The following is a 27,846-nucleotide window of genomic DNA, read 5'->3' on the forward strand; positions in this document are numbered from 1 at the left end:
ACCTCGGATAAGCGGAAGAAGATGGATGGATGGATGGAGTGTCCATTTTTTAAAATTGCCTCAGAAAGATTTCTACGCCCAGCTTGGGCTAGTCCGATACTGATCTGAGGACCACATGCTCTATTCTCTTTGAAAACCTTTGGATATTTTCTCCAGGAGAGATTCGTATAGGCGGCCAGGAACATTTCTACATGGAGACCCAGAGCATGTTGGTCGTACCAGTGGGAGAGGAAAGGGAGTTGAACGTTTATGCGTCTTCTCAGTGGCCAACAGCACTTCAGGTACTTCAAGGCCATCTGTTATGTATTTCCTCCCTTGTGACATCAGGTGTGCTGCCATATGTTCTGCCTCTAGATAGCTGTTGCTGAAACGTTGGCCGTCCCGTCCAACCGAGTGATCTGTCACGTCAAAAGATTGGGCGGGGCATTTGGAGGGAAGGTCGTAAAAACCAACATACTTGCTTGTATCACGTCTCTGGCTGCGTGGAAGTAAGTGTTCCCAAAAACCTAACTGATTTTCTTCATCACTTCAAAAGACAGTCTGATTTGTTGTTGCTTTGTTTCAGGAACAACTGTCCAGTCCGCTGTGTTTTGGAACGAGGTGAGGACATGCTGATCACTGGCGGACGTCATCCTGTGCTGGGCAAATACAAAGTATTGGACACATTTGTACAAATCAGCAGACTCTTCAGTTAACAACAACCGTGTTTGTTTTTAGGTTGGCTTCCAGAAAGATGGAAGGATCCTGGCGGCAGATTTCCAGATCTACACCAATGCTGGCAATGCAGTCGATGAATCAGTCTTTGTGCGTGACATAGGTTCACTCTTTCTTAGTCTTATTTTTCCACCAAGCAGTTCAGTTCTCATAGCAATCAATTGATCGCAACAGATTGTCAGGTTCTGGTTGTTTTAGTCTAGAGCTGTCCTAACTAGTCTTTTGAGCATGAACTGATGAAGCCTGCTTGGATGATGAGGCTCTTTTTAAGTTTGTCCAGTTTAGGGTAGGAAATTGATTCTCAATATTATCAATGGCAGATTCTCTGAAACTTTTGATGATGTTACAGACCGTAGATGGTGAAATCCCTAAATTCCTTGCAATAGCTCGTTGAGAAATGTTGTTCTTAAACTGTTCGACAATTTGCTCACACATTTGTTGACAAAGTGGTGACCCTCGCCCCATCCTTGTTTGTGAATGACTGAGCATTTCATGGAAGCTGCTTTTATATCAAATCATGGCACCCACCCGTTACCAATTAGCCTGTTCACCTGTGGGATGTTCCAAATAAGTGTTTGATGAGCATTCCTCAACGTTCTCAGTCTTTTTTGCCACTTGTACCAGCTTTTTTGAAACATGTTGCAGGCATCAAATTCCAAATGATAATATTTGCAAAAAAATAACAAAGTGTAGCAGTTTGAACGTTAAATATCTTGTCTTTGCAGTCCATTCAATTGAATATAGGTTGAAAAGGATTTGCAAATCATTGTATTGTATTTTTATATATTTTTATTTTATTTTTTTAAATATTTTTATTTTTTATTTTTTATTTTTTTTATTTTTTATTTATTTATTTATTTATTTATTTTTTATTTATTTTTATTTTTTTTATTTACCATTTACACAACGTGCCAACATTTTGGGTTTTGTAGTTGATCTGAATGTCTCAGCCTATATCAGGGTTTGATTTGGCAGGCAACCCTGATATGCACATCAAGTGGTGACCTATACTGAACTTTGTGGAAACATGTTTTAGTTAACCATATGACTGCTTCTTCTTCAAATACCCAAGACCCAAGTGATATTGATCTTGCAGGTAGTAGAGAAGATACTGCTTCACCTGGACAACTCCTACAACATTCCAAATCTGTGTGGCCGAGCTGCCGCCTGCAGAACCAACCTGCCCTCCAACACATCCTTCAGAGGCTTCGGGGTGCCTCAAGGTGCTTGTATTGTGGAGAACATGATACATGATGTGGGAATGGCGCTACAGTTTCCTGTGGATAAGGTCAAATCTAAAGCACAATCCAATTATTTACATTTTATATGAAATGTCTGAATAACGAATGATTGATCAGATTCAAGAGATCAATATGTACAGAGGACCATCACTCACCCACTACAAGATGGAGTTCAGCCCAGAGAACTTACTGCGCTGCTGGGACAAATGTAAAGTCAAGTCTGACTATAATGGCCGCTGCGATGCTGTAGACAAGTTTAACCAGCAGAACCGCTGGAAGAAGAGAGGAATAGCCATTACCCCGATTAAATATGGCATCGGCTTTGCAGAAGGCTTCATGAATCAAGTAGGTTGTTTGTGTAGCTCCTTTCTGGCTTACAAAATGAGGTGAAATAAGTTTGTTTGTCTAGGGCGCCGCTCTGGTGAACATCTATGTAGATGGCTCGGTTCTGGTGACTCATGCTGGGACAGAGATGGGTCAAGGAGTCCACACAAAAATGCAACAGGTGCGCATGTGATGGCTGACACCCGTCTGATATTTCAGAGCATCAAAATCTCGTATGCGGACAGGTGGCCAGTCGTGAGCTTCACATCCCCCCCTCAAAAGTCTACATCAGTGAAACCAACACCAGCACTGTTCCTAACACCTTCCCCTCCGCCGCCTCCTATGGCACAGACGCCAACGGCATTGCCGTAAAGGTATACGTCTTTTTTCCTGCTATTTGTTCCCCTGTCATTTGAAGTACAAGTACACTGCTAAATATTACTGTCATGTTTTTAGAATGCTTGCCAGACTCTCTATCAGCGACTGGAGCCAGTCCGGCTGAAGAACCCCAAAGGAACATGGGAGAATTGGGTACGAAGGGATGATACATTTAATTGCAGCTATGTCACACACAAAAGTTATTTATTACATTACTTTATTTGCAGGTCTCTGAAGCCATTATGGAGAAGATCAGTTTATCTGCCACTGGATACCACAGGTGAGACTTAAACATTGTGTCAGATGTCATACCTTAGACCAGTGCTTCCCAAGTACAAATATATTTACCCCAGTAATATCATCAAAACTTACCTGACTGGATGAAGTCCTTGGGCTAAGCTAATCATCATGCTGCAAGATTTAGCATGTTGCATTCAATGTTTATTCATACTTGCCAACCTTGAGACCTGGGGGGGGGGTTATATTTATAGCTAGAATTCACTGAAAGTCAAGTATTTATTTTTTATATATATATATATATATATATATATATACATATATATATATATATATATATATATATATATATATATATGTATATATGTGTATATATATATATATATATATATATATATATATATATATATATGTATGTATATATATATATATATATATATATATATATATATAAAATAAATACTTGACTTTCAGTGAATTCTAGCTATATATATTTTTTATTATATACATATATATATATATATATATATATATATATATATATTGTCATGTCTGTGTAATCATGTTTTGTTTTAAGTCATGTTTTCTTTAGTTTCTGTCTTTTCACTCCCTTGTCTTGTTTCCATGATTACCCCATTAGTTTCACCTGTTCCACGTTTGGACTCATTGTGCACTCTTGTTTGTCACCATAGCAACCATTAGTTTTCACCTGTCACGTCACGCACCTGTTTTCGTTAATCATGTCTGTGTTATTTAAGCTTTTCATTTTCTGTTGTTCGTCCTGACGACATCCCCGCATTTATGCCCCCTGTCACACTCTGTCCACGTCTGCGCACAACCACGCCACAGTCCAAGTCTTGACAGATGTCGTCAGGATGAACAACAGAAAATGAAAAGCTTAAATAACACAGACATGATTAACGAAAACAGGTGCGTGACTCAAAACGTGAAACAGGTGCGTGACGTGACAGGTGAAAACTAATGGTTGCTATGGTGACAAACAAGAGTGCACAATGAGTCCAAACGTGGAACAGGTGAAACTAATGGGGTAATCATGGAAACAAGACAAGGGAGTGAAAAGACAGAAACTAAAGAAAACATGACTTAAAACAAAACATGATTACACAGACATGACATATATATGTATGTGTGGGAAAAAATCACAAGACTACTTCATCTCTACAGGCCTGTTTCATGAGGGGTTCCCTCAATCATCAGGAGATTTCCTGATGATTGAGGGAACCCCTCATGAAACAGGCCTGTAGAGATGAAGTAGTCTTGTGATTTTTTCCCTCACATACATATATTGCGCTCTACTACGGTATCGAATATATATATATATATATATATATATATATATATATATATATATATATATATATATATAAAAATAAAATAAATACGTGAATTTCAGTGTTCATTTATTTACACATATACACACATAACACTCCCCACTACTCATTGTTGTATTTGAAAGTGCAATTCTTTGCAGCCAGTAGCACAGCCTTTGAAGGAGCATAGGTATGGGCAGTGTAATATTCTGGGTTGGAGTCAATAACCAGGCGAGGTGACGAAATTATGTCTCTTTACTTCATACTTCAGAACCGACTCCCACACTTGCCGTCAGGGTGCGCAATACAACGTGAACTGTTGGCCAACCAAAAAGTAACCACAGAACACTAGTGTTCTGTGGTTACTTTTTGGTTGGCCAAGCGGACGTGACGAAAGGCTATCCTCACTCAGGTCCGCACGGACCTGGAGGGGGTGTGCCTTAAGTCCAGCTGGAAATCGGGAGAATGGTTGTCCCGGGAGATTTTCGGGAGAGGCACTAAAATTCGGGAGTCTCCCGGAAAATTCGGGAGGGTTGGCAAGTATGTGTTTATTCCCATTAATTTCCCATTAGTTCCCGTTAATTCCCATATATTCCCATGGAAAGTTTCCAACTTTGAATATTCCCGGAATTTTGCAATCCTAATGATCAATGCAATATTTTTTTTGCGATTAATCACATGAGTTAACTTGTTATTTTTGACAGTTCTGGTATAATTATATTCCCATTTCATACAAGAATTATGATAACACTAAGAGTGCTTATGAACATACTGCTTGCTGCATTCCCCTTAGGGGTGCAGACTCTCACATGGACTGGGACAAGATGGAGGGCCGCCCCTACCCTTATTTCACATTCGGGGTCTGCTGTAGTGAGGTGGAGCTAGACTGCCTCACCGGTGACTACATGGTACGTTAAAGCTTGGCACATCTCCGGTCAGTTGCTGTGTGGCAGACATTTTTAGGTGTTGCTTTGTGGATCTTGTAGACGGTGAGGACAGACATTGTAGTGGACATTGGCCAGAGTTTGAACCCGTCAGTGGACGTCGGCCAGGTGAGTCTGACAGAGACCGGAATGAATTATTGTTAACAGAGAGAAATTAAAAAGTAATAATAATATAATTTTTTTTGGTCATCAATTGCCTGGAGCAGATTGAAGGTGCCTTCACGCAGGGTTTGGGTCTGTACACGCTGGAGGAGTTGAAGTTTTCTCCTTCTGGGCTTCTGTACACCCGAGGTCCATCACAGTATAAAATACCCGCTGTTTGCGACATGCCCCTCAGCTTCAATGTCTATCTCCTCTCGGACTCCTACAATCCCCATGCCGTCTACTCTTCCAAGGTCAGAAGTCGTGGTGGGCGAGTAACTGTTTTTTTAGGTCAACTCTGCGGTGTCATTACTCTTTTGTTTTCTCTTTAGGGTATCGGGGAACCCGCCCTCTTCTTGGGCAGCTCAGTGTTCTTCGCCATCAAACATGCTATTGCAGCGGCACGCAAAGAGGTCGGCCTAACGGGCGTTTTTTCTCTCAGCAGCCCTGCCACTGCAGAGAGAATTTGCCTCGCCTGTGCAGCCCCCTTCACCCAAAAGGTGTGAAGCCATCTTTTATGGCGTCACATTAGTGCCAAAAATCCGAGCGCATAAAAACTGTTATCGCGCGACACCCTTTTGCGCGCGCGTGGTGCCTTTTTGCGCGCGCGTGGTGCCTTTTTGCGCGCGCGGTGCCTTTCTGCGCGCGCGCGACACCTTTCTGCACGCTCTCTGTGTACTCCTGGCATCTCTCCTCGCGCTGTCATGTTTCTTTTTGGCACTTTGGGGGCGGGTATGCTTAGACGGCCCCTCCTTTCTGATTGGCTGTGAGCATTTTGCATATGACCAATCATTCTCCAGCGTAGCAACGTTGTAGCCATCTTACCTCGGACATCTAGCCTCAATCATACATTGATGTCAATGGTACATGTACTAATTAAATTACCATAACTTGCTCGATTTTCGACCAATTTACAAACGGTTTGCCTTGTTACAAATCTTATTACATGTAGATATGACATAGGATGCTGTACCTGTTGAAATTACCTCTTTTGCTTTAAAAAAAAATGACTTAATTGTGCAACATAGTTGTGTAGGGTCAGTGTTAGTCAGTTCTCTGATTATTTTAAACTGTTTCAGAATACATTATTAAAAGCTATTTTTAACATTTTAAAAACAAAATTCAAAGATTATTTCATTAATTTTATGGCTGAATCAAAAGAAATTCCATAAATTAGAAAACAAATGTTCAAGAAGAAGTGAAAATATAAAATAATGTTATGGTTGGATGTTATTGCTGGTGGAGCAGTTCTGGCTGAAAGATGTGATTATGGTGTTTGTTGTCTTATTTATTTGGGTCACATTTTGTATTACCCTGTATTGTGTTTATGTGGTATGAAATAACCTTCATCAGCGCGCGACATTTTTTTATCCACTTCTTCCTCCGTAAATCTTGATACATATTGACGATGACCCGCCCTGCTATACTTCTGATTGGCTCTGAGCATTTTTCAGCATTTTTCGCCTGACCAATCAGAAAGAAGGGGCCGTCTAAGCGTACCCGCCCCCAAAGTGCCAAAAAGAAACATGACAGCGCGAGGAGAGATGCCAGGAGTACACAGAGAGCGCGCAGAAAAGCGTCGCGCGGGCGCAGAAAGGCACCGCGCGCGCACAGAAAGGCGCGCGACACCCTTTTGCGCGCGCGTGGTGCCTTTTTGCGCGCGCGCACGAAGTGGAGAATCAGTGCGCGATAACAGTTTTTATGCGCTCTGATTTTTGGCACTAATGTGACGCCATAATCTTTTTACTCTATTGATAGCATCGTCTTTTGTTGAAATGCTACAAATGAAGGCAGTAAAATGTTATTAAAACTAGTTTGAATCAAAATAAAGCTTACAAAAAGAACATGAATAAGTAAATATTGAACAGTCATCCCAATGAAATCTTATTGAACTTGGTTTTTTGGTTTTTATTTGCAGATTCAAGCGAGCAAAACAGGATCCGTCCAACAACCCTGGGCCCTAAACATTTAAAACCCTCAGCTCATACTTGCCAACCCTCCCGATTTTTCCGGGAGACTCACGAATTTCAGTGCCCCTCCCGAAAATCTCCCAGGGCAACCCTTCTCCCGAATTTCTCCCCGACAACAATATTGAGGGCGTGCCGTGATGGCACTGCCTTTAGCGTCCGCTTTTTCTCCATACAAACAGCGTGCCGGCCCAGTCAAATGTTGTATGCGGCTTCTACAGACACACGTAAGTGACTGCAAGAGATACTTTATCAACAGCCATACAGGTCACACTGAGGGAGGCCGTATAAACAACTTTAACATTGTTACAAATATGCGCCACACTGTGAACCCATACCAAACAAGAATGACAAACACATTTCGGGAGAACATCCACACCGTAACACAACATAAACACAACAGAACAAATACCCAGAATCCCTTGCAGCCCTAACTCTTCCGGGCTACAATATACACCCCCGCTACCACCAACCCCCCCCCATCTCCCGAATTCGGAGGTCTCAAGGTTGGCAAGTATGCCTCAGCTACTTGAAGTGACTGTAGACCATTATTTTACGAGCAAATTTTTAACTCTCTGGTGATTTACAGTAACAATGATTCTGCTTGCTTTTTAGAATAATTATGTGTAAGTTATCACACAACTCTTATGCTTAAAGGCCGTTGCTATAGTTATCATCAATTGTGCTGAAGTCGTACTTTTCTATCTGTGCAAAGGGACAACTTGCAATCCAAAGATTGCGAGTCGTCTCGTATCAGTGTTTGTGTCCAGAACACCGAGTACCGTGACGCAGACAAAGCAGAGACAGGGCGATATCACGAGTGTCAGCACATTTGCATTTCTGAGTAATCATATATTGTGTCCAACTGGGGCTGCTGAAATTACCCCCCCTTCCTTCAGAAGCAGCCTCAGTGATGTAACCAGGGACCTCCCAAATAAATAAAGGAGCATGTGGGACTGGACCTTAGAGCGTGGTGGGAGATTGTAACTTGAGTGTGCAGCCCCAAACGTCTCTCCTCATTGAGCCAAATTGAACTTTGTCTCTGCATGATTCCTTGCTTCTTGTCTGTTTAATAGATGTCATCAGTGTTTGAACCTGACATTATTTTACGAGCAAATTGTTAACTCTCTGGTGATTTACAGTAACATTGATTCTGCTTGCTTTTTAGAAATGTGACCCCTTGAAACCCTACTCTTAATACAGAATCAGTACTGAATGGGTTAACGTTCATCTTTTCATAAAAATTACAAAACATGTGTTGCGGTTTCATGTGGGGAGCAGCAGTGAGGCTTTAGAAGTTAATATGACACTAAAGGGTGTCCCGATGCAACTCTTTTATTTCTGATACCACACCGATATTGGGGCCTTTAGGTATTAGACCGATACTGATATTAATCTGATACAATATCAACACAAATCGTAATACATACCGGTAGTTTTATTATTTTGTTGTGTGGAATGTTAGAGAAAAGGCTTGTTCAAGTGAAATTACTAAGAACAATACTAACCTTATGACGGACTCGTGCTGTCTTTGAATTGGACACCGTTGATAAAATCCACAAACACGTGTGCAAGAGCTATAGTGATGCATGCTTGGTTATGGTTTAAAGTCATATCCAACAATTGTGACTTTTTACTGTCAACTGAGTTTAGTTTTTTAATGATTTCTGCTGGTGGTGTGCCTCTTTGAGTTTTTTTCAACGCAAAAAATGTGCCTTGGCTCAAAAAAGGTTGAAAAACACTGGTCTAGAGCTCGGCAGAGTAACCGTGTAATACTCTTCCATATCAGTAGGTGGCAGCCGGTAGCTAATTGCTTTGTAGATGTCGGAAACAGCGGGAGGCAGTGTGCAGGTAAAAATATGTCTAATGCTTAAACCAAAAATAAACAAAAGGTGAGTGCTCTTAAGAAACGGCATTGAAGCTTAGGGAAGGCTATGCAGAACGAAACTAAAACTGAACTGGCTATAAAGTCAACAAAAACAGAATGCTGGACGACAGCAAAGACTTACTGTGTACATCCGAACATGACATGACAATCAACAATGTCCCCACAAAGAAGGATTAAAAACAACTGAAATATTCTTGATTGCTAAAACAAAGTAGATGCGGGAAATATCGCTCAAAGGAAGACATGAAACTGCTACAGGAAAATACCAAAAAAAGAGGAAAAAGACACCAAAATAGGAGCGCAAGATAAGAACTAAAACACTACACGGGAAAACATCAAAAAACACAAAATAAGTCAGGGTGTGATGTGACAGGTGGTGACAGTACACCTACTTTGAGACAAGAGCTATATTGATGCATGCTTGGTTATGCTTTAAAGTCATATCCAACAATTGCGACAACGACTTTTTACTGTTAACTGAATTCAGTTTTTTAATGATTTCTGCTGGTGGTGTGCCTCCGGATTTTTTTCAACGCAAAAAAATGTGCCTTGGCTCATAAAAGGTTGAAAAACACTGGTCTACAGCTCGGCAGAGTAACCGTGTAATACTCTTCCATATCAGTAGGTGGCAGTTGGTAGCTAATTGCTTTGTAGATGTCGGAAACAGCGGGAGGCAGCGTGCAGGTAAAATTGTGTCTAATGCTTAAACCAAAATTAAACAAAAGGTGAGTGCCCCTAAGAAACGACATTGAAGCTTAGGGAAGGCTGTGCAGAACGAAACTAAAACTGATCTGGCTACGTCAACAAAAACAGAATGCTGGACGACAGCAAAGACTTACTGTGTACATCCGAACATGACATGACAATCAACAATGTCCCCACAAAGAAGGATTAAAAACAACAGAAATATTCTTGATTGCTAAAGCAAAGTAGATGCGGGAAATGTCGTTCAAAGGAAAACATGAAACTGCTACAGGAAAATACCAAAAAAAAGAGAAAAAGCCACCAAAATAGGAGCGCAAGACAAGAAATAAAATACAGGAAAACAACAAAAAAAAACTCCAAATAAGTCAGGGTGTGATGTGACAGGTGGTGACAGTACACCTACTTTGAGACAAGAGCTATAGTGATGTGTGTCAAGACTTGGTCCGGGGTGTGTGCTTTTCCAGGATGCAACGGAAAGTTGGCACGGGCGAGACGGGAATTAAGGTACATGATTTATTTATTAACTATAAATACAAAAAAAAGGATCAAACAAAAGGCGCGCACAGTGGCGGAGAATAAACTATGAACAATTAAACAAAACTTGCAAATTATGGCTTGAATAAAGAAAACTTACTTGGCATGGACAAAAAAGGAGCAGCGTGAACATGGACATGAAACAATGGACAGAGCATAAATGTGGTGTGAGGTCGTCAGGACGAACAACAGAAAATGAATGAACTTAAATACTATGGACATGATTAGTGAAAGCAGGTGCGTGACTCAAAAAGTGAAATAGGTGCGTGACGTGACAGGTGAAAACTAATGGTTGCTATGGTGACCAGACAAGGGAGTGAAAAGACAGAAACTAAACAAAACATGACTTAAAACAAAACATGATAATACAGACATGACAATGTGTGGTTGGTTATGCTTTAAGTCATATCCAACAATTGCGACAACAACTTTTTACTGTCAACTGAGTTTCGTTTTTTAATCATTTCTGCTGGTGGTGTGCCTCTGGATTTTTATCAACGGCGAACGCAAAAAAATGTGCTCAAAAAAGGTTGAAAAACACTGGAGTAGGGTTTCACCTTCGCTCCACACTCCATTTCAGTAGGTGGCGAACACGCACACCAGATGGTCGCTTGCCAACCGCCATTAAACAAAAGAAGAAGAAGGAAGAACGTATTGTTCTTTCGTCAAACGGAAGTTATACCCTTATAAGGAGCGCGCGCAGAGGGCGGAGCCTGCGCAAGTACTGACGGGAAGGTCTTTTTGTTTGGGCCGCACACACTCGCGACACTGCGTTCGATTCCTCTGGTCCATAACCGTTTTTTATCTGCATTCATATCGGTGAGTATTCGCCTCTCTGATGACCTTGTCTATGTCCTACCACATCACCCCATTAAAGACGATTCAAACATGTGGCCGGGTGGCGTCAAAAGATCGTTAATACTGTTTGCCGTCATGGGCGACGTTCGAGGGGCTGGCGAGCTAAATTAGCCCAACTTCTGGACGTCCCCGGTGGGCTGTTGTTAGATGACACGTCGCCGGTGTTTTCCACCGAAAAATCCCCCTCTTCCCCCGCCGCGTTACACTCATTAACGAGTCTTTCTATATCGAATATTAAGCAGTTTGTTGGAGGGCCCGGCTAACCCGTGCTAGCCCAGCGCATGGTGAGGGCCTCGGGGAGCTAATGCTAGCAGGCGTTTAGTCGGCTAAAGCCTGAAATCTGTGACGTGCAATAATCTAAACACCAGGTGAGGAATATATACTTTAGAAGGTTTTATTCTGTATTCTTTTTTTTTTTTACAAACCCCGTTTCCATATGAGTTGGGCAATTGTGTTAGATGTAAATATAAACGGAATACAATGATTTGCAAATCATTTTCAACCCATATTCAGTTGAATATGCTACAAAGACAACCTACTTATAAACTGATAAACGTTTTTTTTTTGCAAATCATTTACTTTAGAATTTGATGCCAGCAACTCGTGACAAAGAAGTTGGGAAAGGTGGCAAAAAATACTGATAACGTTGAGGAATGCTCATCAAACACTTACCGTATTTTCCGCACCATAAGCCGCCCCGTGTTATAAGCCGCGCCTTCAATGAACGGCATATTTCAAAACTTTGTCCACCTATAAGCCGCCCCGTGTTATAAGCCGCATCTAACTGCGCTAAAGGGAATGTCAAAAAAACAGTCAGATAGGTCAGTCAAACTTTAATAATATATTAAAAACCAGCGTTCTAACAACTCTGTTCACTCCCAAAATGTACGGTTAATGTGCAAATGTGCAATCACAAACATAGTAAAATTCAAAATAGTGCAGAGCAATAACATCAATAACTTAATGTTGCTCGAACGTTAATGTCACAACACACAAAATAAACATAACGCTCACTTTCTGAAGTTATTCTTCATTCATAAATCCCTCGAATTCTTCTCCTTCGGTGTCCGAATTAAAAAGTTGGGCGAAAACGGGATCCAAAATGGCCGGCTCCGTCTCGTCGAAGTCATCGGAGTCAGTGTCGCTGTTGTTGTCCAGCAGTTCTGTGAATCCTGCCTTCCGGAAAGCTCGGACCACAGTTGAGACCGATATATCCGCCCAGGCATTTACAATCCACTGGCAGATGTTGGCGTATGTCGTCCGGCGCTGTCTCCCTGTCTTAGTGGCGCAGGTCATCTTGTTGCTTCCTCTACCTACGCACCATTTATGTTCAATTCTCTTGCTGCTGCTCTATTTCCGTGTTCTACTGCGTGACTTATTGCCTTGAGTTTGAATTCTGCGTTGTACGCCTGTCTCTTAATAGGAGCCATTTTGTGGTCTTTACAGATGTAAACACACAAATGAAATGAAACGTAATATCCGCGCGCTTCTTCTTCTACGGGGGCGGGTGCTTACCTTGGCGGTTGCTTACCGTAGAAGAAGAAGCGCTTCCTCTTCTACGGGGAAAAAAGATGGCGGCTGTTTACCGTAGTTGCGAGACCTAAACTTTATGAAAATGAATCTTAATATTAATCCATATATAAAGCGCACCGGGTTATAAGCCGCACTGTCAGCTTTTGAGTAAATTTGTGGTTTTTAGGTGCGGCTAATAGTGCGGAAAATACGGTATGTACAATCGGAGTGTAATCAACAACACACTTGTAGCCGCTTGAATTGCCTTGTCTTTGTTAACTATTGTTTATTGAGGTTAGTTTGTTCCCAGTTAAGCTGGTTTGTTTCTAGGTCATGTGTACTCATCCTTCTTTAAACCATTAAATCTGCTTCTAGGTGTCTTTTATGAATAATCAGAAGCAGCAAAAGCCAACGCTAACAGGCCAGCGTTTCAAAACTAGAAAAAGAGGTTGGTGCTGGATTTACTTTGGATGATGGTATTTTTGTCGCTCTAATGTCCTAACAAATGCACACGTTTGCAACAGATGAAAAGGAGAGATTTGACCCTACTCAGTTTCAAGAAAGTATCGTACAAGGCTTGAATCAAACTGGCACTGACTTGGAGGCAGTTGCGAAGTTCCTTGATGCCTCTGGCGCCAAGCTTGACTACCGCCGCTATGCAGAGACACTCTTTGACATCCTGGTGGCCGGTGGAATGTTGGGTAAATTGTGTTTTCTTTCTTTCGTGAAACTATTTAACTAATCATTGTGTCTTAATTTCTAATACTTGCTTTTTCGATGCAGCCCCAGGTGGGACTCTTTCAGATGACATGACCCGCACAGAGTTTTGCCTCTTTACGGCACAAGAAGACCTGGAGACAATGCAAGCTTATGCTCAGGTAGACTGGAAGTGCATTAACTCCTGTCCATCGTCCCTTACTGGAAATGATCTCTGAATGTCTCGTCAGGTTTTTAACAAGCTGATCAGGCGTTACAAGTACCTGGAGAAGGGATTTGAAGAGGAGATCAAGAAGGTGAGCGCCCTTTGGACTGGGTGACTGACATCTACATTTCAACATAACCGGAACTAGCATTTGCTTGCACATATACTTGTGACTTTTGCCAGACATAACAATAATGGGCGATAATTAAGGTATTACGTTTTGTTCCATTCATGCATTTTTTAAGTGTCTTTTAGATGAGTAAACAGAACTTTGATTAAATCTGTTAAAATGTGAGGGACAAACTCGTTTTCAATTTTCGCTTCCTGTAGGTTCAGTGACTGTGACGAATGTGTTCTCTATTTTGCGTTGAGTGAGGTGCCACAACCAAGGAAATGAGTTGTTTTTTTACAATCAGTACGACTGTCATTTTTATTCTTTTATGTATAGTTGCTGCTGTTCCTAAAAGGGTTCACTGAGTCTGAGCGCAACAAGCTGGCCATGCTTACCGGTATTCTGTTAGCCAACGGGAACATATCGGCCTCCATCCTCAGCAGCCTCTTCAATGAGAATCTTGTCAAAGAGGGTGAGGGTGAATGAGCTGTTTTTGATCAGACTGTTTGAAATCACACTTAAAACATATCTCTCGCCCAGGAGTGTCTTCAGCTTTTGCTGTCAAGCTGTTCAAGTCTTGGATCAATGAGAAAGACATCAACTCAGTAGCTGGAAGTCTCCGCAAAGTGGGCATGGACAACCGGCTGATGGTATGAAAAACGTTAGTGAGGCATAGTTTTCTTTCTGCTTTTGCTGACGCTGCTGTACTTGGCAGGAACTCTTTCCTGCCAACAAGCGGAGCTGCGAGCATTTTTCTAAGTACTTCACTGACGCTGGGCTGAAGGAGCTGTCCGACTTTGCTCGCAACCAGCAGTCCATTGGCGCCCGCAAAGAGCTGCAGAAGGAGCTCCAAGAGCAGATGTCCCGCGGAGACCCGCTCAAGGAGGTGAGGCAATGGATATTGGAGAAAAAAAGCTGTCTCAATTGGCACACTTTCATACTTGTCCTTAGCATTTTTAGTGTGTTGACAGAGAATTACGTCAAAATGTAGTGTAGGAGTGTTTTACTATTTACCGTATTTTTCCGACTATAAGTCGCACCGGCCGAAAATGCATAATAAAGAAGGAAAAAAACATAAGTCGCATACTGGAGCATTTTTGGGGGAAATTTATTTGCTAAAACCCAACACCAAGAATAGACATTTGAAAGGCAATTTAAAATAAATAAAGAATAGTGAATAAGTGTATGTTATATGAGGCATAAATAACCAACTGAGAAGGTGCCTGGTATGTTAACATAACATATTATGGTAAGAGTCATTCAAATAACTATAACATAGAACATGCTATATGTTTACCAAACAGTCTGTCACTCCTAATCGCTAAATCCCATGAAATCTTATACGTCTAGTCTCTTACGTGAATGAGCTAAATAATATTATTTGATATTTTACGCTAATGTGTTAATTTCACACAAGTCGCTCCTGAGTATAAGTCGCACCCCCGGCCAAACTATGGAAAAAAACTGCCACTTATAGTCCGAAAAATACGGTACTACTATTCTGACGCTTCGATTCAGAGGAGTCTGATTCGACTATCACCCTCAGTCGAATCACAGAAGCCGACCGAACCAACGTCCCTAACTAAAATATGCAATAATTGCCATGTTTGTTTCTTCCAGTAATGTTCCTTTTTTGAAATGGAAAGTCACAAATCGGATCGTTTTTTTTTTTTTTTTGTGATTCTCATTAGCTGTGATGGGTAAATATTGCCTCAGTTTGTTAATGGAAGACTCACTACCCGTATAGACAGTACACCAAACTAATTGTTTCGTAGTGGTTTCACCATCTACTGCAGGGGTGCTCATTACGTCGATCGCGAGCTACCAGTCGATCTCGGAGGGTGTGTCAGTCGATCACCAGCCAGGCATTAAAAAAATAGTCCTAAAAATGAGCGATCATAAATCTTCACTATGACGTCACTTTCGTCACTTGATTGACATTCACGGCACCCGAGGGTCTTCTGAGATGACACTGGCTGCTGCCAGCTCATTAAAATTACCGACTGGAAGGCGAGAAACACTTTATTTCAACAGACTCTGGCGCCGTACCTGTCGTCAAAACTCCAAAGACCGACTGCACAGTTGCGCTAACAAAATAGGAGTCTCAGAAAGCTGGCGTGCACAAGCTAGCAAGCTACGGAGTTTGCCGACAATGTATTTCTTGTAAAGTGTATACAGAGGAGTACGGAAGCTGGACAAATAAGATGCCAAAAAGCAACCACTTTCATGTGGTATTGGACAGAAAGGAGGACTTTTTTTCTCCTCCATTCGAAAATGCGGACCTTATCAGCACCACTGTCTGATTCCTATCAATGCAAGTCATCAGAATCAGGTAATACACCAACTTATATTCTTGTCTTCATGAAAGAAAGGAATCTATATGTTAAACATGCTTGTATTATCATTAAACACTTTTTACTTGTTAACAATATTAACTATATGTGTTAAACATGCTTGTATTATCTTTAAACACCTTTAACTTATTAACTATATGTATTAAACATTCTTGTATTATCATTAAACACCTTTAATTTTTTAACAATATTAACTATGTGTTAAACATGCTTGTATTATCATTAAACACCTTTAACTTGTTAACAATTATAACTATATGTATTAAACATGCTTGTATTATCATTAAACACCTTTTAATTTTTTAACAATATTAACTATATGAGTTAAACATGCTTTCATTATCTTTAAACACCTTTTACTTGTTAACAATATTAACTATATGTATTAAACATACTTGTATTATCATTAAACACCTTTAATTTATTAACTATATGTGTTAAACATGCTTGCATTATCATTAAACACCTTTTAACTTGTTAACAAAAACATATATTTCATAAATAAGTAAATATAAATTATATATATGAATGAGGTAGATCCCCACGACTTGATCAATTGAAAAGTAGCTCGCCTGCAGAAAAGTGTGAGCATCCCTGATCTACTGGATAAGTTCATTACATTTGACCTGCAAATAAAATTCATAAAATTTGGTATTGGGTATGTTTTTAACCAGTAACTGCAGAAAGGAATATAAAGGGCGAAACTCTGGTCAATGAGCCCTATTGTAAACAGAAAAGATGAACATTTAATGGTTTTGGGTGCCTTATCAAAATGATGCCACACTTCGGAATTTTTTACTTTTTTGTCACTTATGAGCCGAAAGTGCTTCCTGATACAGTTTGGCGCTTCAGTCAATTGACACAGCAGCTGTATCAGTCACTACGTTTCCATGCACTAAAGTAGTCTTGATTTCTTAAATATTTTGTATTTTTACACCTATGTGTGAAGTCCCAGTGTCCATACAGACTCTATTATGCAACTCTTGGTCATACCTCTACCGTACACTGGGGGGCGCTTATTTCCTTTTAGCCCAGATTATTGCTTTTCTGGTTGATCTATGAGGTCACACCAGGCATCTGTGGCTCATTACAAATCAACAGTTTAGCTCTGCTGTAATGTTGGCACATATTAGAAAAATTACGTCTCTAATGGCTATGCTGATGTTAAATAGCAGACAGCATGAATAAATGATCGTATATTGCGCTACAAACATGACGCTACTACCAAGAAGGTCTCAGACCGAATACAGGTCCGAAGCAAAGAAAGACCAGCAGTAGAGGGTTTTTTGGATTAATTTTTGGACGGAGAATCATGGAAACAAAACTTCCGAATGTCTCACCGTTCATTCATAATGCTCCTGTGGATTGATAGTTTCAAATCCAAAGGAAAAGATTGTTCTTGCCCTGGCCGATACTGTTCCAGATGAAGGTTGCTATTGTTCTGGACTATCTTGCCAGTTTGTGCAACACGGTTATTGTTCATCAGTTTGGAGTGCACAAATGCAGCGTGAAGAGGTTTGTAAGTTGTATAATTTGCCTTTATTATACTTGCTTCATTCTCTTTTCTCTCGTTTGTATTTGGTTCGGGAGTCCAAATCAAGTCCCCATTTTACATTTTCTTAGCTACCTTCTTAAATCTGTGTCTTCCCCAACCCCCCCCTCATTGATTCACTTCAAAATGTTCTGTTTTTAATTTGAGAATCAAATAACCAGTCTCGGGCAGCACGGTGGAAGAGGGGTTAGTGCGTCTGCCTCACAATACGAAGGTCCTGAGTAGTCTTGGGTTCAATCCCGGGCTCGGGATCTTTCTGTGTGGAGTTTGCATGTCTTCCTTGTGACTGCGTGGGTTCCCTCCGGGTACTCCGGCTTCCTCCCACTTCCAAAGACATGCACCTGGGGATAGGTTGATTGGCAACACTAAATTGGCCCTAGTGTGTGAATGTGAATGTTGTCTATCTGTGTTGGCCCTGCGATGAGGTGGCGACTTGTCCAGGGTGTACCCCGCCTTCCGCCCGATTGTAGCTGAGATAGGCTCCAGCGCCCCCCCGCGACCCCAAAGGGAATAAGCGGTCGAAAATGGATGGATGGAAATAACCAGTCTCCTCTTCATTACAAATGTTATGTTTTTATTAAACGGTATATCCTTCCGGGTTATATTCCGCGCTTTGAGACTGGCGCATGCATGATCCCCTCCGGTGGCAGGCACCCACTCGAGAGATCTGGATTTCAATCGCATAATTCAGGCGTGTAGGTCCGACTTTGTAAAAACCGAACGCGGTCAGATTATGGTGTTTCCACAGGTTGTAGGATGTTTATTTAGAGCCAAACTATTTGATAAATCGGACAAACGTATCAGAAGTTCCAGTATTGTTTGACTCATCACTGTTGTCAACTATTGGCAAAATACAACAAATCAGATTTGACGATGAAAGTCCTTCGTCGAAGAAGCCCTAATGCAGTGGATTGTTTGTATCTGGATGTTGTACTCGCATGTTCCAAGTGATGTGTGCAGAAATTGATCCTAACTGCCCTCAATCATGGCCATTTTGACTACATAGCAGAAGGGGAGGGACTTACCCTATTTTTCGGAGTATAAGCCGCACCGGCCGAAAATGCATAATAAAGAAGGAAAAAAACATAAGTTGCACTGGAGTATAAGTCGCATTTTTGGGGGAAATGTATTTGATAAAAGCTAACACCAAGAATAGACATTTGAAAGGCAATTTAAAATAAATAAAGAATAGTGAACAGGCTGAATAAGTGTATGTTATATGAGGCATAAATAACCAACTGGTATGTTAATGTAACATATTATGGTAGGAGTCATTCAAATAACTAACTTATAGAACATGCTATACGTTTACCAAACAATCTGTCACTCCTAATCGCTAAATCCCATGAAATCTTATACGTCTAGTCTCTTACGTGAATGAGATAAATAATACTATTTGATATTTTACGCTAATGTGTTAATAATTTCACACATAAGTCGCTCCTGAGTATAAGTCGCACCCCCGGCCAAACTATGGAAAAAAAACTGCGACTTACAGTCCGAAAAATACGGTATATTGTAAGTGGTTGCAATTCACAATTAAAAAGGGGAGAAGGAGCGGATCCGGCAAGTGTATGACAGTAATCGATACATGACAGTAGAAGTGGGAGAAATAATCGATTTTTAGATGCATCACAATTCGGACATGGACTATTATAACATCGATTAGTACACATCAATAATCGATGTATTTATTGTAAATTAAGTCATGCAGACAGTTCTAAAATTTGGCTGACTGCAGCAAGACACCTCACTAAGAGATTCCACCAGCTCCTTTTATTTTAGGGCGCTTATCTTCCAGTTTTGCACATTTCCATCAGTTTAGTAAATGCGATGGGAATTTAAAATGTTTATTACAAATGCACTGTATTTAAAAGTCGCAAGTGCTAAACGCTTATTTAGTGAAACGAAATGTATAAATGCCTCAATATACATCCATTAAAGAAGCATCGATTTATTTTTAATCGAATCGTGAGGCGCTCAAAGATTTCCACCTCTACATGTCAGTACTACACTGTTAAAATGTGTTCCTTCAGGGACTAAATATGCGTGTGTGCAGTAAAAATAAAAGTTAAAGTACCAATGATTGTCACACACTCACACACGAGGTGTGGCGAAATTATTCTCTGCATTTGACCCATCACTCTTGATCACCCCCTGGGAGGTGAGGGGAGCAGTGGACAGCAGTGGTGGCTGCGCTCCGGGAATCATCTTTGGTGATAGGACGGCGTGGCGAAGTTGGTAGAGTGGCCGTGCCAGCAATCGGAGGGTTGCTGGTTACTGGGGTTCAATCCCCACCTTCTACCATTCTAGTCACGTCCGTTGTGTCCTTGAGCAAGACACTTCACCCCTTGCTCCTGATGGCTGCTGGTTAGCGCCTTGCATGGCAGCTCCCGCCATCAGTGTGTGAATGTGGAAATAGTGTCAAAGCGCTTTGAGTACCTTGAAGGTAGAAAAGCGCTATACAAGTATAACCCATTTATCATTTATTTATTATTTAACCCCCAATTCCATATTCTTGGTGATGAGTGCCAAGCAGGGAGGTAATAGCTCCCATTTTTATAGTCTTTGGTTTGAACTCATAACCTACCGATCTCAGGGCGGACACTCTAACCCAGACCTGGACAAATTAAGGCCCGGGGGCCACATGCGGCCCGTTGAGCTTTTCAGTCTGGCCCGCCGGACATTCCCAAATAATTGTTTTAGATGTTTAAGATGTAAAGTGTAGCTGCCATTATGAGTGCAGTCATGTTTTCTAATGACCGTAAGTCTTCAACTATACTACCGTATTTTCCGCACCATAAGCCGCCCTGGGTTATAAGCCGCGCCTTCAATGAACGGCATATTTCAAAACTTTGTCCACCTATAAGCCACCCCGTGTTATAAGCCGCATCTAACTGCGCTAAAGGGAATGTCAAAAAAACAGTCAGATAGGTCAGTCAAACTTTAATAATATATTAAAAACCAGCGTTCTAACAACTCTGTTCACTCCCAAAATGTACGGTAATGTGCAAATGTGCAATCACAAACATAGTAAAATTCAAAATAGTGCAGAGCAATAACATCAATAACTTAATGTTGCTCGAACGTTAATGTCACAACACACAAAATAAACATAACGCTCACTTTCTGAAGTTATTCTTCATTCATAAATCCCTCGAATTCTTCTCCTTCGGTGTTCGAATTAAAAAGTTGGGCGAATACGGGATCCAAAATGGCCGGCTCCGTCTCGTCGAAGTCATTGCCTTCCGGAAAGCTCGGACCACAGTTGTGACCGAAATATCCGCCCAGGCATTTACGATCCACTGGCAGATGTTGGCGTATGTCGTCCGGCGCTGTCTCCCTGTCTTAGTGAAGGTGTGTTCGCCTTCGGTCATCCATTGTTCCCACGCCGTTCGCAGTCGTGCTTTAAATGCCCTGTTGACACCAATATCGAGCGGTTGGAGTTCTTTGGTTAATCCACCCGGAATGACGGCGAGTGTTGTATTTGTGTGCTTCACTTGTTTTTTGACACCATCTGTGATGTGGGCGCGCATGGAGTCGTATATCAACATGGAACACACAAAGGAAATGAAACGTAATATCCGCGCGCTTCTTCTTCTATGGGGGCGGGTGGTTGCTTACAGTAGAAGAAGAAGCGCTTCCTCTTCTATGGGGGCGGGTGCTTTCCTTGGCGGTTGCTTACCGTAGAAGAAGAAGCGCTTCCTCTTCTACGGGGAAAAAAGATGGCGGCTGTTTACCGTAGTTGCGAGACCTAAACTTTATGAAAATGAATCTTAATATTAATCCATATATAAAGGGCACCGGGTTATAAGCCGCACTGTCAGCTTTTGAGAAAATTTGTGGTTTTTAGGTGCGGCTAATAGTGCGGAAAATACGGTAAGTCTTTCAATGCTTGGAATCTGCATCATATACTAGTTACTATGGTCACATAATTAGTTACTATGGTCATCTAATTAGTTACTATGGTCATCTAATTACTTACTATGGTCACTCTGAGATATATCAGATTGTAGGTGGGTTTTTTTTCTCTGTTTGTTGCATTTTGGTTGCGTTTCGGTTGATTGTAAAACATGTTGTCAATATTCAGTGTTTTATCATTCATAGTTAATATTGTAAATCCCACATTCTTTATTTTCATGCACATTCTGGGTGTTTCATTCAGTAAAAAAAAAATTCAAATTCCATTCCTTTTTTTAAGGCAGTCTGTCATAATGTTTTTAGCTTTCAATCATTATTGTGAGGTTTTGTATTAGTGTTCCTAAAAATAGATATACCGGCCCCCAGACACACTTTTTATCTAAATCTGGCCCCCTGAGTAAAATAATTGCCCAGGCCTGCTCTAACCACTAGGCCACTGAGTAGGTTACTGAGTATACTTAATGAAGTCTCCAATTCCTGGTTCTGCTGTGGAATCAAGTTAATCAACGATCTCCTGCAACCACAGATCATTGCCTTCACCAAGGAGGAGATGAAAAAGGCCAACCTCTCTGAGCAGGGCATGATTGGCATCATCTGGACCTGCGTGATGAGCTCTGTGGAGTGGAACAAGAAGGAAGAGCTAGTGACCGAACAAGCCATCAAACACTTGAAGGTTTGCTATGCCCGCTGGCCTCTTTTTGACCATGTGTCCGTTCATCTGCAGTGATGTGATGTTCTCTTTGGCAGCAATACAGCCCGCTGCTGAAAGCCTTCACCTCCCAGGGTCTGTCTGAGCTCAGCCTGTTGCTGAAGATCCAGGAGTACTGCTATGACAACATCCACTTCATGAAGGCCTTTCAGAAGATCGTGGTGCTCCTCTATAAAGGTCTGCAGCGTACACGCAGCCTCTGCGTTGCGCTTGGCGTCGCATCTTCAACGCTACCTACAACTCTCTGTCTTACTTTTCCACCTCAGCGGATGTGCTGAGCGAAGAGGCCATACTGAAGTGGTATTCGGAAGCCCACCTTGCCAAGGGGAAGAGTGTCTTCCTTGAGCAGATGAAAAAGTTTGTTGAGTGGCTGAAGAATGCAGAGGAAGGTAAGAAAGCAAATGACTACTGAGATCATGAAATTGAAAGATCTTAAATGCAGCAAGAAGGGGTGTAACGGTACGTGTATTTGTATTGAACCGTTTCGGTACGGGGTTCGGTTCGGAGGTGTACCGAACGAGTTTCTACACGATTATGTTAAGTAGCCGCCTCCACTTCCTTCTGCCTCTGTCTCTGTCAGTCCTCTACACAGCACCCAGCATTGTCCCACCCACACAACCATCTGATTGGTTACAAACAGAGCGGTAGCAGCCAATCAGCAGTGTGTATTCAGAGCGCATGTAGTCAGTGCTTAGCGTTTAGCAGGTAAGCATCAGGCTGCGGACTTCCCAAATTATAATAAACACCTCCCAGTCAACTACTAGTAACATCACTATGAGCTCGTTTACGTTCTAGAAACCTAAACGGCAGCTCAGTTCGCTCGCAGTCCTGGCTTGAGGTGAAGTCTAATTCACTTTTAGCGTCACGTTAGCTCATTTTGCGGTGTGTTTGTGTGTGTGTGTTACGGACAGCAAAGCCCTGTCTGTCATTTCACTTTACCTTTTTCTGTGTTGATTGAGCTGTGTTGAAGCCGCAAAAAAGGACATTATGTTAAATGAAGAGTTTCTGTCTCTGATAGTTGATATAATAATGTAACTGCATCATTAAAGGGGAACATTATCACAATTTCAGAAGGGTTAAAACCATTAAAAATCAGTTCCCAGTGGCTTATTTTATTTTTCGAAGTTTTTTTCAAAATTTTACCCATCACGCGATATCCCTAAAAAAAAAAAATAAAAAAAAAAAAGCTTCAAAGTGCCTGATTTTAACCATCGTTATATACACCCGTCCATTTTCCTGTGACGTCACATGGTGATGCCAATACAAACAAACATGGCGGATAGAACAGCAAGGTATAGCGACATTAGCTCGGATTCAGACTCGGATTTCAGCGGCTTAAGCGTTTCGACAGATTACGCATGTATTAAAACGGATGGTTGTAGTGTGGAGGCAGGTAGCGAAAACGAAATTGAAGAAGAAACTGAAGCTATTGAGCCATATCGGTTTGAACCGTATGCAAGCGAAAACGACACGACAGCCAGCGACACGGGAGAAAGCGAGGACGAATTCGGCGATCGCCTTCTAACCAACGATTGGTATGTTTGTTTGGCATTAAAGGAAACTAACAACTAACAACCTATAACACCTGTAACAAAATAATGGGGAGACTTCACTCAGGTTAACCATACCTAAATAGACACAAAATACTGCATTACACAAGGCTATCCGAATGTACTCGAATGATTGAAAAAAATAAATGTTTTTAAGCTAAATTATTGGTAAACACAGTTTATGTATAATAATTTACATAAAACCGCGAGTAATGAATAAAGTTTTCATCAATTAATATATTCTGTAGACATACCCTCATCCGCTCTCTTTTCCTGAAAGCTGATCTGTCCAGTTTTGGAGTTGATGTCAGCAGGCCAGGGAAGCTAGGGTCGATATTCTTCTCTTGATCATCTTCGGTGGCATAAGGGACGGTGTGAGCCAAGACATCCAGGGGGTTTAGCTCGCTCGTCTGCGGGAACAAACTGCCGCCATTGCTTGCCGTGCTCCCGAGGTCCTTTGTCCCTGAATTGCTCACACACTCCGGCAGATTCAATGGGGGTCTGGCGGCAGATTTCTTTGACTTTATCGTTGGAAATGCATCTGCTTTGAGTGTCGCAGGATATCCACACATTCTTGCCATCTCTGTCGTAGCATAGCTTTCGTCGGTAAAGTGTGCGGAACAAACGACTGACCATTTCGTCGGCTTTCCCCACAGCCTCGTATTTTGAACAAATTTCGTCCAATTTCTTGCCACTTTCGCATCTTTGGGCCACTGGTGCAACTTGAATCCGTCCCTGTTCGTGTTGTTACACCCTCCAACAACACACCGACGAAAGTGAGAAAATGGCGGATTGCTTCCCGATGTGACGTCACGTGACGTCATCGCTCCGAGAGCGAATAATAGAAAGGCGTTTAATTCGCCAAAATTCACCCATTTAGAGTTCGGAAATCGGTTAAAAAAATATATGGTCTTTTTTCTGCAACATCAAGGTATATATTGACGCTTACATAGGTCTGGTGATAATATTCCCCTTTAAGCCTACATGAACTCTATGGTGTTCAGGGATGAATAGTCTCTCCTATTGCTATTGTACCATTTTTTCAGCTATAGTTACATGAATCATTAGTACCATATTTTCCGCACCATAAGGCGCCCTGGGTTATAAGCCGCGCCTTCAATGAACGGCATATTTCAAAACTTTGTCCACCTATAAGCCGCCCCGTGTTGTAAGCCGCATCTAACTGCGCTAAAGGAATGTCAAAAAAACAGTCAGGTCAGTCAAACTTTAATAATATATTAAAAACCAGCGTTCTAACAACTCTGTTTACTCCCAAAATGTACGCAAATGTGCAATCACAAACATACGTATATCAACATGGACAGAGCTGCGTGAAAAAAGCCACCCGGCCTCTTCGCGTAAACTTAAACTTACCTTAACCACTCGCTCATCTTTTCTTCATCCATCCCTTCGAGTTAGCTTTTATGATGACGCCGGCTGGAAAGGTCTCTTTTGGCAAGGTCTTCCTTTTGAATATCACCATGGGTGGAAGTTTCTGGCCATTAGCATGGCAAGCTAGAACCACAGTGAAGGATGACTTCTCATTCCCTGTGGTGCGAATATTCACCGTACGTGCTCCCGTTGTATCCACAGTGCGGTTCACAGGAATATCAGTTGCTGTGAAATAGTAATCCGTGTGCGGATGGAGAGATTGCGTCTTTTCATGAACCGGATCCCAGTCGCTTAGTAGGAGCCATTTTGTGGTCTTTACAGATGTAAACACACAAAGGAAATGAAACGTACGGTGATATCCGCGCGCTTTTTCTTCTTCTACGCGGGCGGGTGGTTGCTTACAGTAGAAGAAGCGCTTCCTGTTCTATGGGGGCGGGTGCTTACCTTGGCGGTTGCTTGCGTAGAAGAAGAAGCGCTTCCTGTTCTACCGGGAAAAAAGATGGCGGCTGTTTACCGAAGTTGCGAGACCGAAACTTTATGAAAATGAATCTTAATATTTATCCATATATAAAGCGCACCGGGTTATAAGGCGCACTGTCAGCTTTTGAGAAAATTTGTGGTTTTTAGGTGCGCCTTATAGTGCGGAAAATACGGTAATGCAGCAGCCTAGTTTTGAATGGCAGGGTCCCTGCTATCACATGTTGATAAAAATATAACATTTACATAATAAAAATCAACTACAGGCTTCCCAAATGCTGTAATAAATTAAGCATGATGAGTTGGCTTGAAACTGTTTAATGTTGCACTTTTTATATGTAGAAGAAAAGTTTTGTCATTTTATTTAATCTGAGCAACAACTTGAGGCAGTTTAATGTTGATTAACGTGGGCAGAATTATTTTCGTGTTCCCAATGTTAAAAGGATAAAGCCATTGTTTACAAATTTGGTAAATAAATAACCAAAAAATTTATATTTTGTTGTTTTCTTACTGTACCGAAAATGAATCGAACCGTGACCTCTAAACCGAGGTACGTACTGAACCGAAATTTTTGTGTACCGTTACACCCCTAGCAGCAAGCTGTTCATAGCTTCAAATGTGAATCTTTAAGGCACTCAAATGTTGAACTTTTCCCCTGCAGAGTCTGAATCTGACGAAGAGGAAGCAGACTAAAAAGTGATTGCCAGAAGAGAGCTTCTCCCTCCTGCCCACACCCCAATTTTTTTTTTTTTACAAATCATTGGAAACAGAAGCAGTAGAGTGTTGCCCTTCTGATTTCTCTACCTCTTGATAGTTCCCCCACCCACACGACCGGCACATGTCATTTGACTTTTTTTTAAGGGTTTAGTCTTTTGTAACCAGCTGTCATCTTCAGTTCTTGCTCTTGGAGTGCCCTCTAATTTGGACAGCAAACATTCCGTGTGATCTTGTGGCCTCTGCTCGCTCCTTTCTGCACAAAGGAGTTCACAACAGTCCCCGAGGCCAACACACTTCTTCAATTTTTTGCCAAAGTTCTTTTTTTTTTTTTAACTATTTTCTCACACCCTTCACTCCGTTAAGTTCAACTTTGCCCAGCTCATTTAAACTCTGCTTACCTTTTTTGACTTTTGGGAGAATCGGTTTTGCGTGTCGTGGTTTAGTCCATTAAGACATGCCCTCATTAAGACATGCCTCGCCAGTGAACAGATTATTGGTTTCTACTTTCTTTAATCTGATGTAAACCAATTGACTTTTTTATGGAATAAAGATTATTAAAATGTTTCCACTTGTATTTTATCACAATTGACAAAATACCACACCATTTTAGATACAACGGTACAAATATTTTACAGTTATGGCACACATTTTAACCTCTTAAGGTCCAAGCTGTTTGTTGACATGCTTTTTTTTCTTTCTCTTTGCTATTTGGGCTTATTGGATCCTAAGTACAATTAAAAACTAAAAATAATCTGTTATGATGTACTTAGTCCATAAGTACACAAACGTGTACGTCATGTGTAGTGACATGCAAATTTTTATTTTTACACTTTTTTTTTCAAATTCCATTGTATGTTATACTCTTCTGACACCACCAGATGGCAGTATACCGTATTTTTCGGATTATAAATCACTCCGGAGTATAAATCGCAGCGGCCGAAAATGCATAATAAAGAAGGAATAAAACATAAGTCGCACTGGAGTATAAGTCGCATTTTTTGGGGAAATTTATTTGATAAAATCCAACACCAAGAATAGACATTTGAAAGGCAATTTAAAATAAATAAAGAATAGTGAACAACAGGCTGAATAAGTGTACGTTATATGAGGCATAAATAACCAACTGAGAAGGTGCCTGGTATGTTAACGTAACATTATGGTAAGAGTCATTCAAATAACTATAACATCAGTGTTTCCCACAGGGCAGGCATCTATTTGTGGTGGTGTGGTTGGGCGGCGGCGGCGATGACCAAGAAGAGCGCGGAGTTGGAATATAATTACAACACTTTATGTACATATTTATATACAGATTTGAACAATTAGTTATTCACTGAAATATATTTATTAATTGTGGTTCTTACAAAAA

The 27,846-nt window shown here is 41.2% G+C and overlaps 2 protein-coding genes across 2 annotated transcripts in view; both read left to right on the plus strand.

Moving 5' to 3' along the window:
* Positions 1 to 8,306, plus strand: part of LOC133578401 (aldehyde oxidase 1-like) — a 48,931-nt gene extending 40,625 nt beyond the window's left edge. Inside the window, exons 21-35 of the mRNA XM_061932800.1 lie at positions 157 to 281; positions 355 to 488; positions 566 to 653; positions 718 to 804; positions 1,811 to 2,002; positions 2,073 to 2,300; positions 2,365 to 2,460; positions 2,525 to 2,653; positions 2,736 to 2,810; positions 2,885 to 2,937; positions 5,019 to 5,133; positions 5,212 to 5,277; positions 5,376 to 5,564; positions 5,643 to 5,810; positions 7,229 to 8,306. Coding sequence (XP_061788784.1) covers positions 157 to 281; positions 355 to 488; positions 566 to 653; positions 718 to 804; positions 1,811 to 2,002; positions 2,073 to 2,300; positions 2,365 to 2,460; positions 2,525 to 2,653; positions 2,736 to 2,810; positions 2,885 to 2,937; positions 5,019 to 5,133; positions 5,212 to 5,277; positions 5,376 to 5,564; positions 5,643 to 5,810; positions 7,229 to 7,282 — 1,799 coding nt within the window. The 3' untranslated portion in view covers positions 7,283 to 8,306. The remainder of the gene's footprint in view (positions 1 to 156; positions 282 to 354; positions 489 to 565; positions 654 to 717; positions 805 to 1,810; positions 2,003 to 2,072; positions 2,301 to 2,364; positions 2,461 to 2,524; positions 2,654 to 2,735; positions 2,811 to 2,884; positions 2,938 to 5,018; positions 5,134 to 5,211; positions 5,278 to 5,375; positions 5,565 to 5,642; positions 5,811 to 7,228) is intronic.
* Positions 8,307 to 11,097: 2,791 nt separating this feature from the next.
* On the plus strand, positions 11,098 to 27,044 carry bzw1a (basic leucine zipper and W2 domains 1a). Its single transcript, XM_061932419.1, has 12 exons — positions 11,098 to 11,223; positions 13,150 to 13,222; positions 13,299 to 13,475; positions 13,558 to 13,652; positions 13,722 to 13,787; positions 14,145 to 14,280; positions 14,349 to 14,458; positions 14,524 to 14,694; positions 22,162 to 22,308; positions 22,383 to 22,521; positions 22,611 to 22,733; positions 26,425 to 27,044. Exons 2-12 carry the CDS (start codon positions 13,159 to 13,161, stop codon positions 26,454 to 26,456), a joined length of 1,260 nt encoding a protein of 419 aa, XP_061788403.1. The 5' UTR covers positions 11,098 to 11,223; positions 13,150 to 13,158; the 3' UTR covers positions 26,457 to 27,044.
* The last annotated feature ends 802 nt before the right edge of the window (positions 27,045 to 27,846 follow it).

This window comes from Nerophis lumbriciformis, linkage group LG38, assembly GCF_033978685.3.
Source record: "Nerophis lumbriciformis linkage group LG38, RoL_Nlum_v2.1, whole genome shotgun sequence".
NCBI lineage: Eukaryota > Metazoa > Chordata > Actinopteri > Syngnathiformes > Syngnathidae > Nerophis > Nerophis lumbriciformis.

Coding starts and splice junctions, on each gene's coding strand:
- bzw1a (XM_061932419.1), top strand. CDS start 13,159: ATGAATAATCAGAAGCAGCAAAAGCCAACGCTAACAGGCCAGCGTTTC. Junction 14,281..14,348: donor TGAGAATCTTGTCAAAGAGG/GTGAGGGTGAAT, acceptor TCTCTCGCCCAG/GAGTGTCTTCAGCTTTTGCT. Junction 14,459..14,523: donor GCATGGACAACCGGCTGATG/GTATGAAAAACG, acceptor TGTACTTGGCAG/GAACTCTTTCCTGCCAACAA.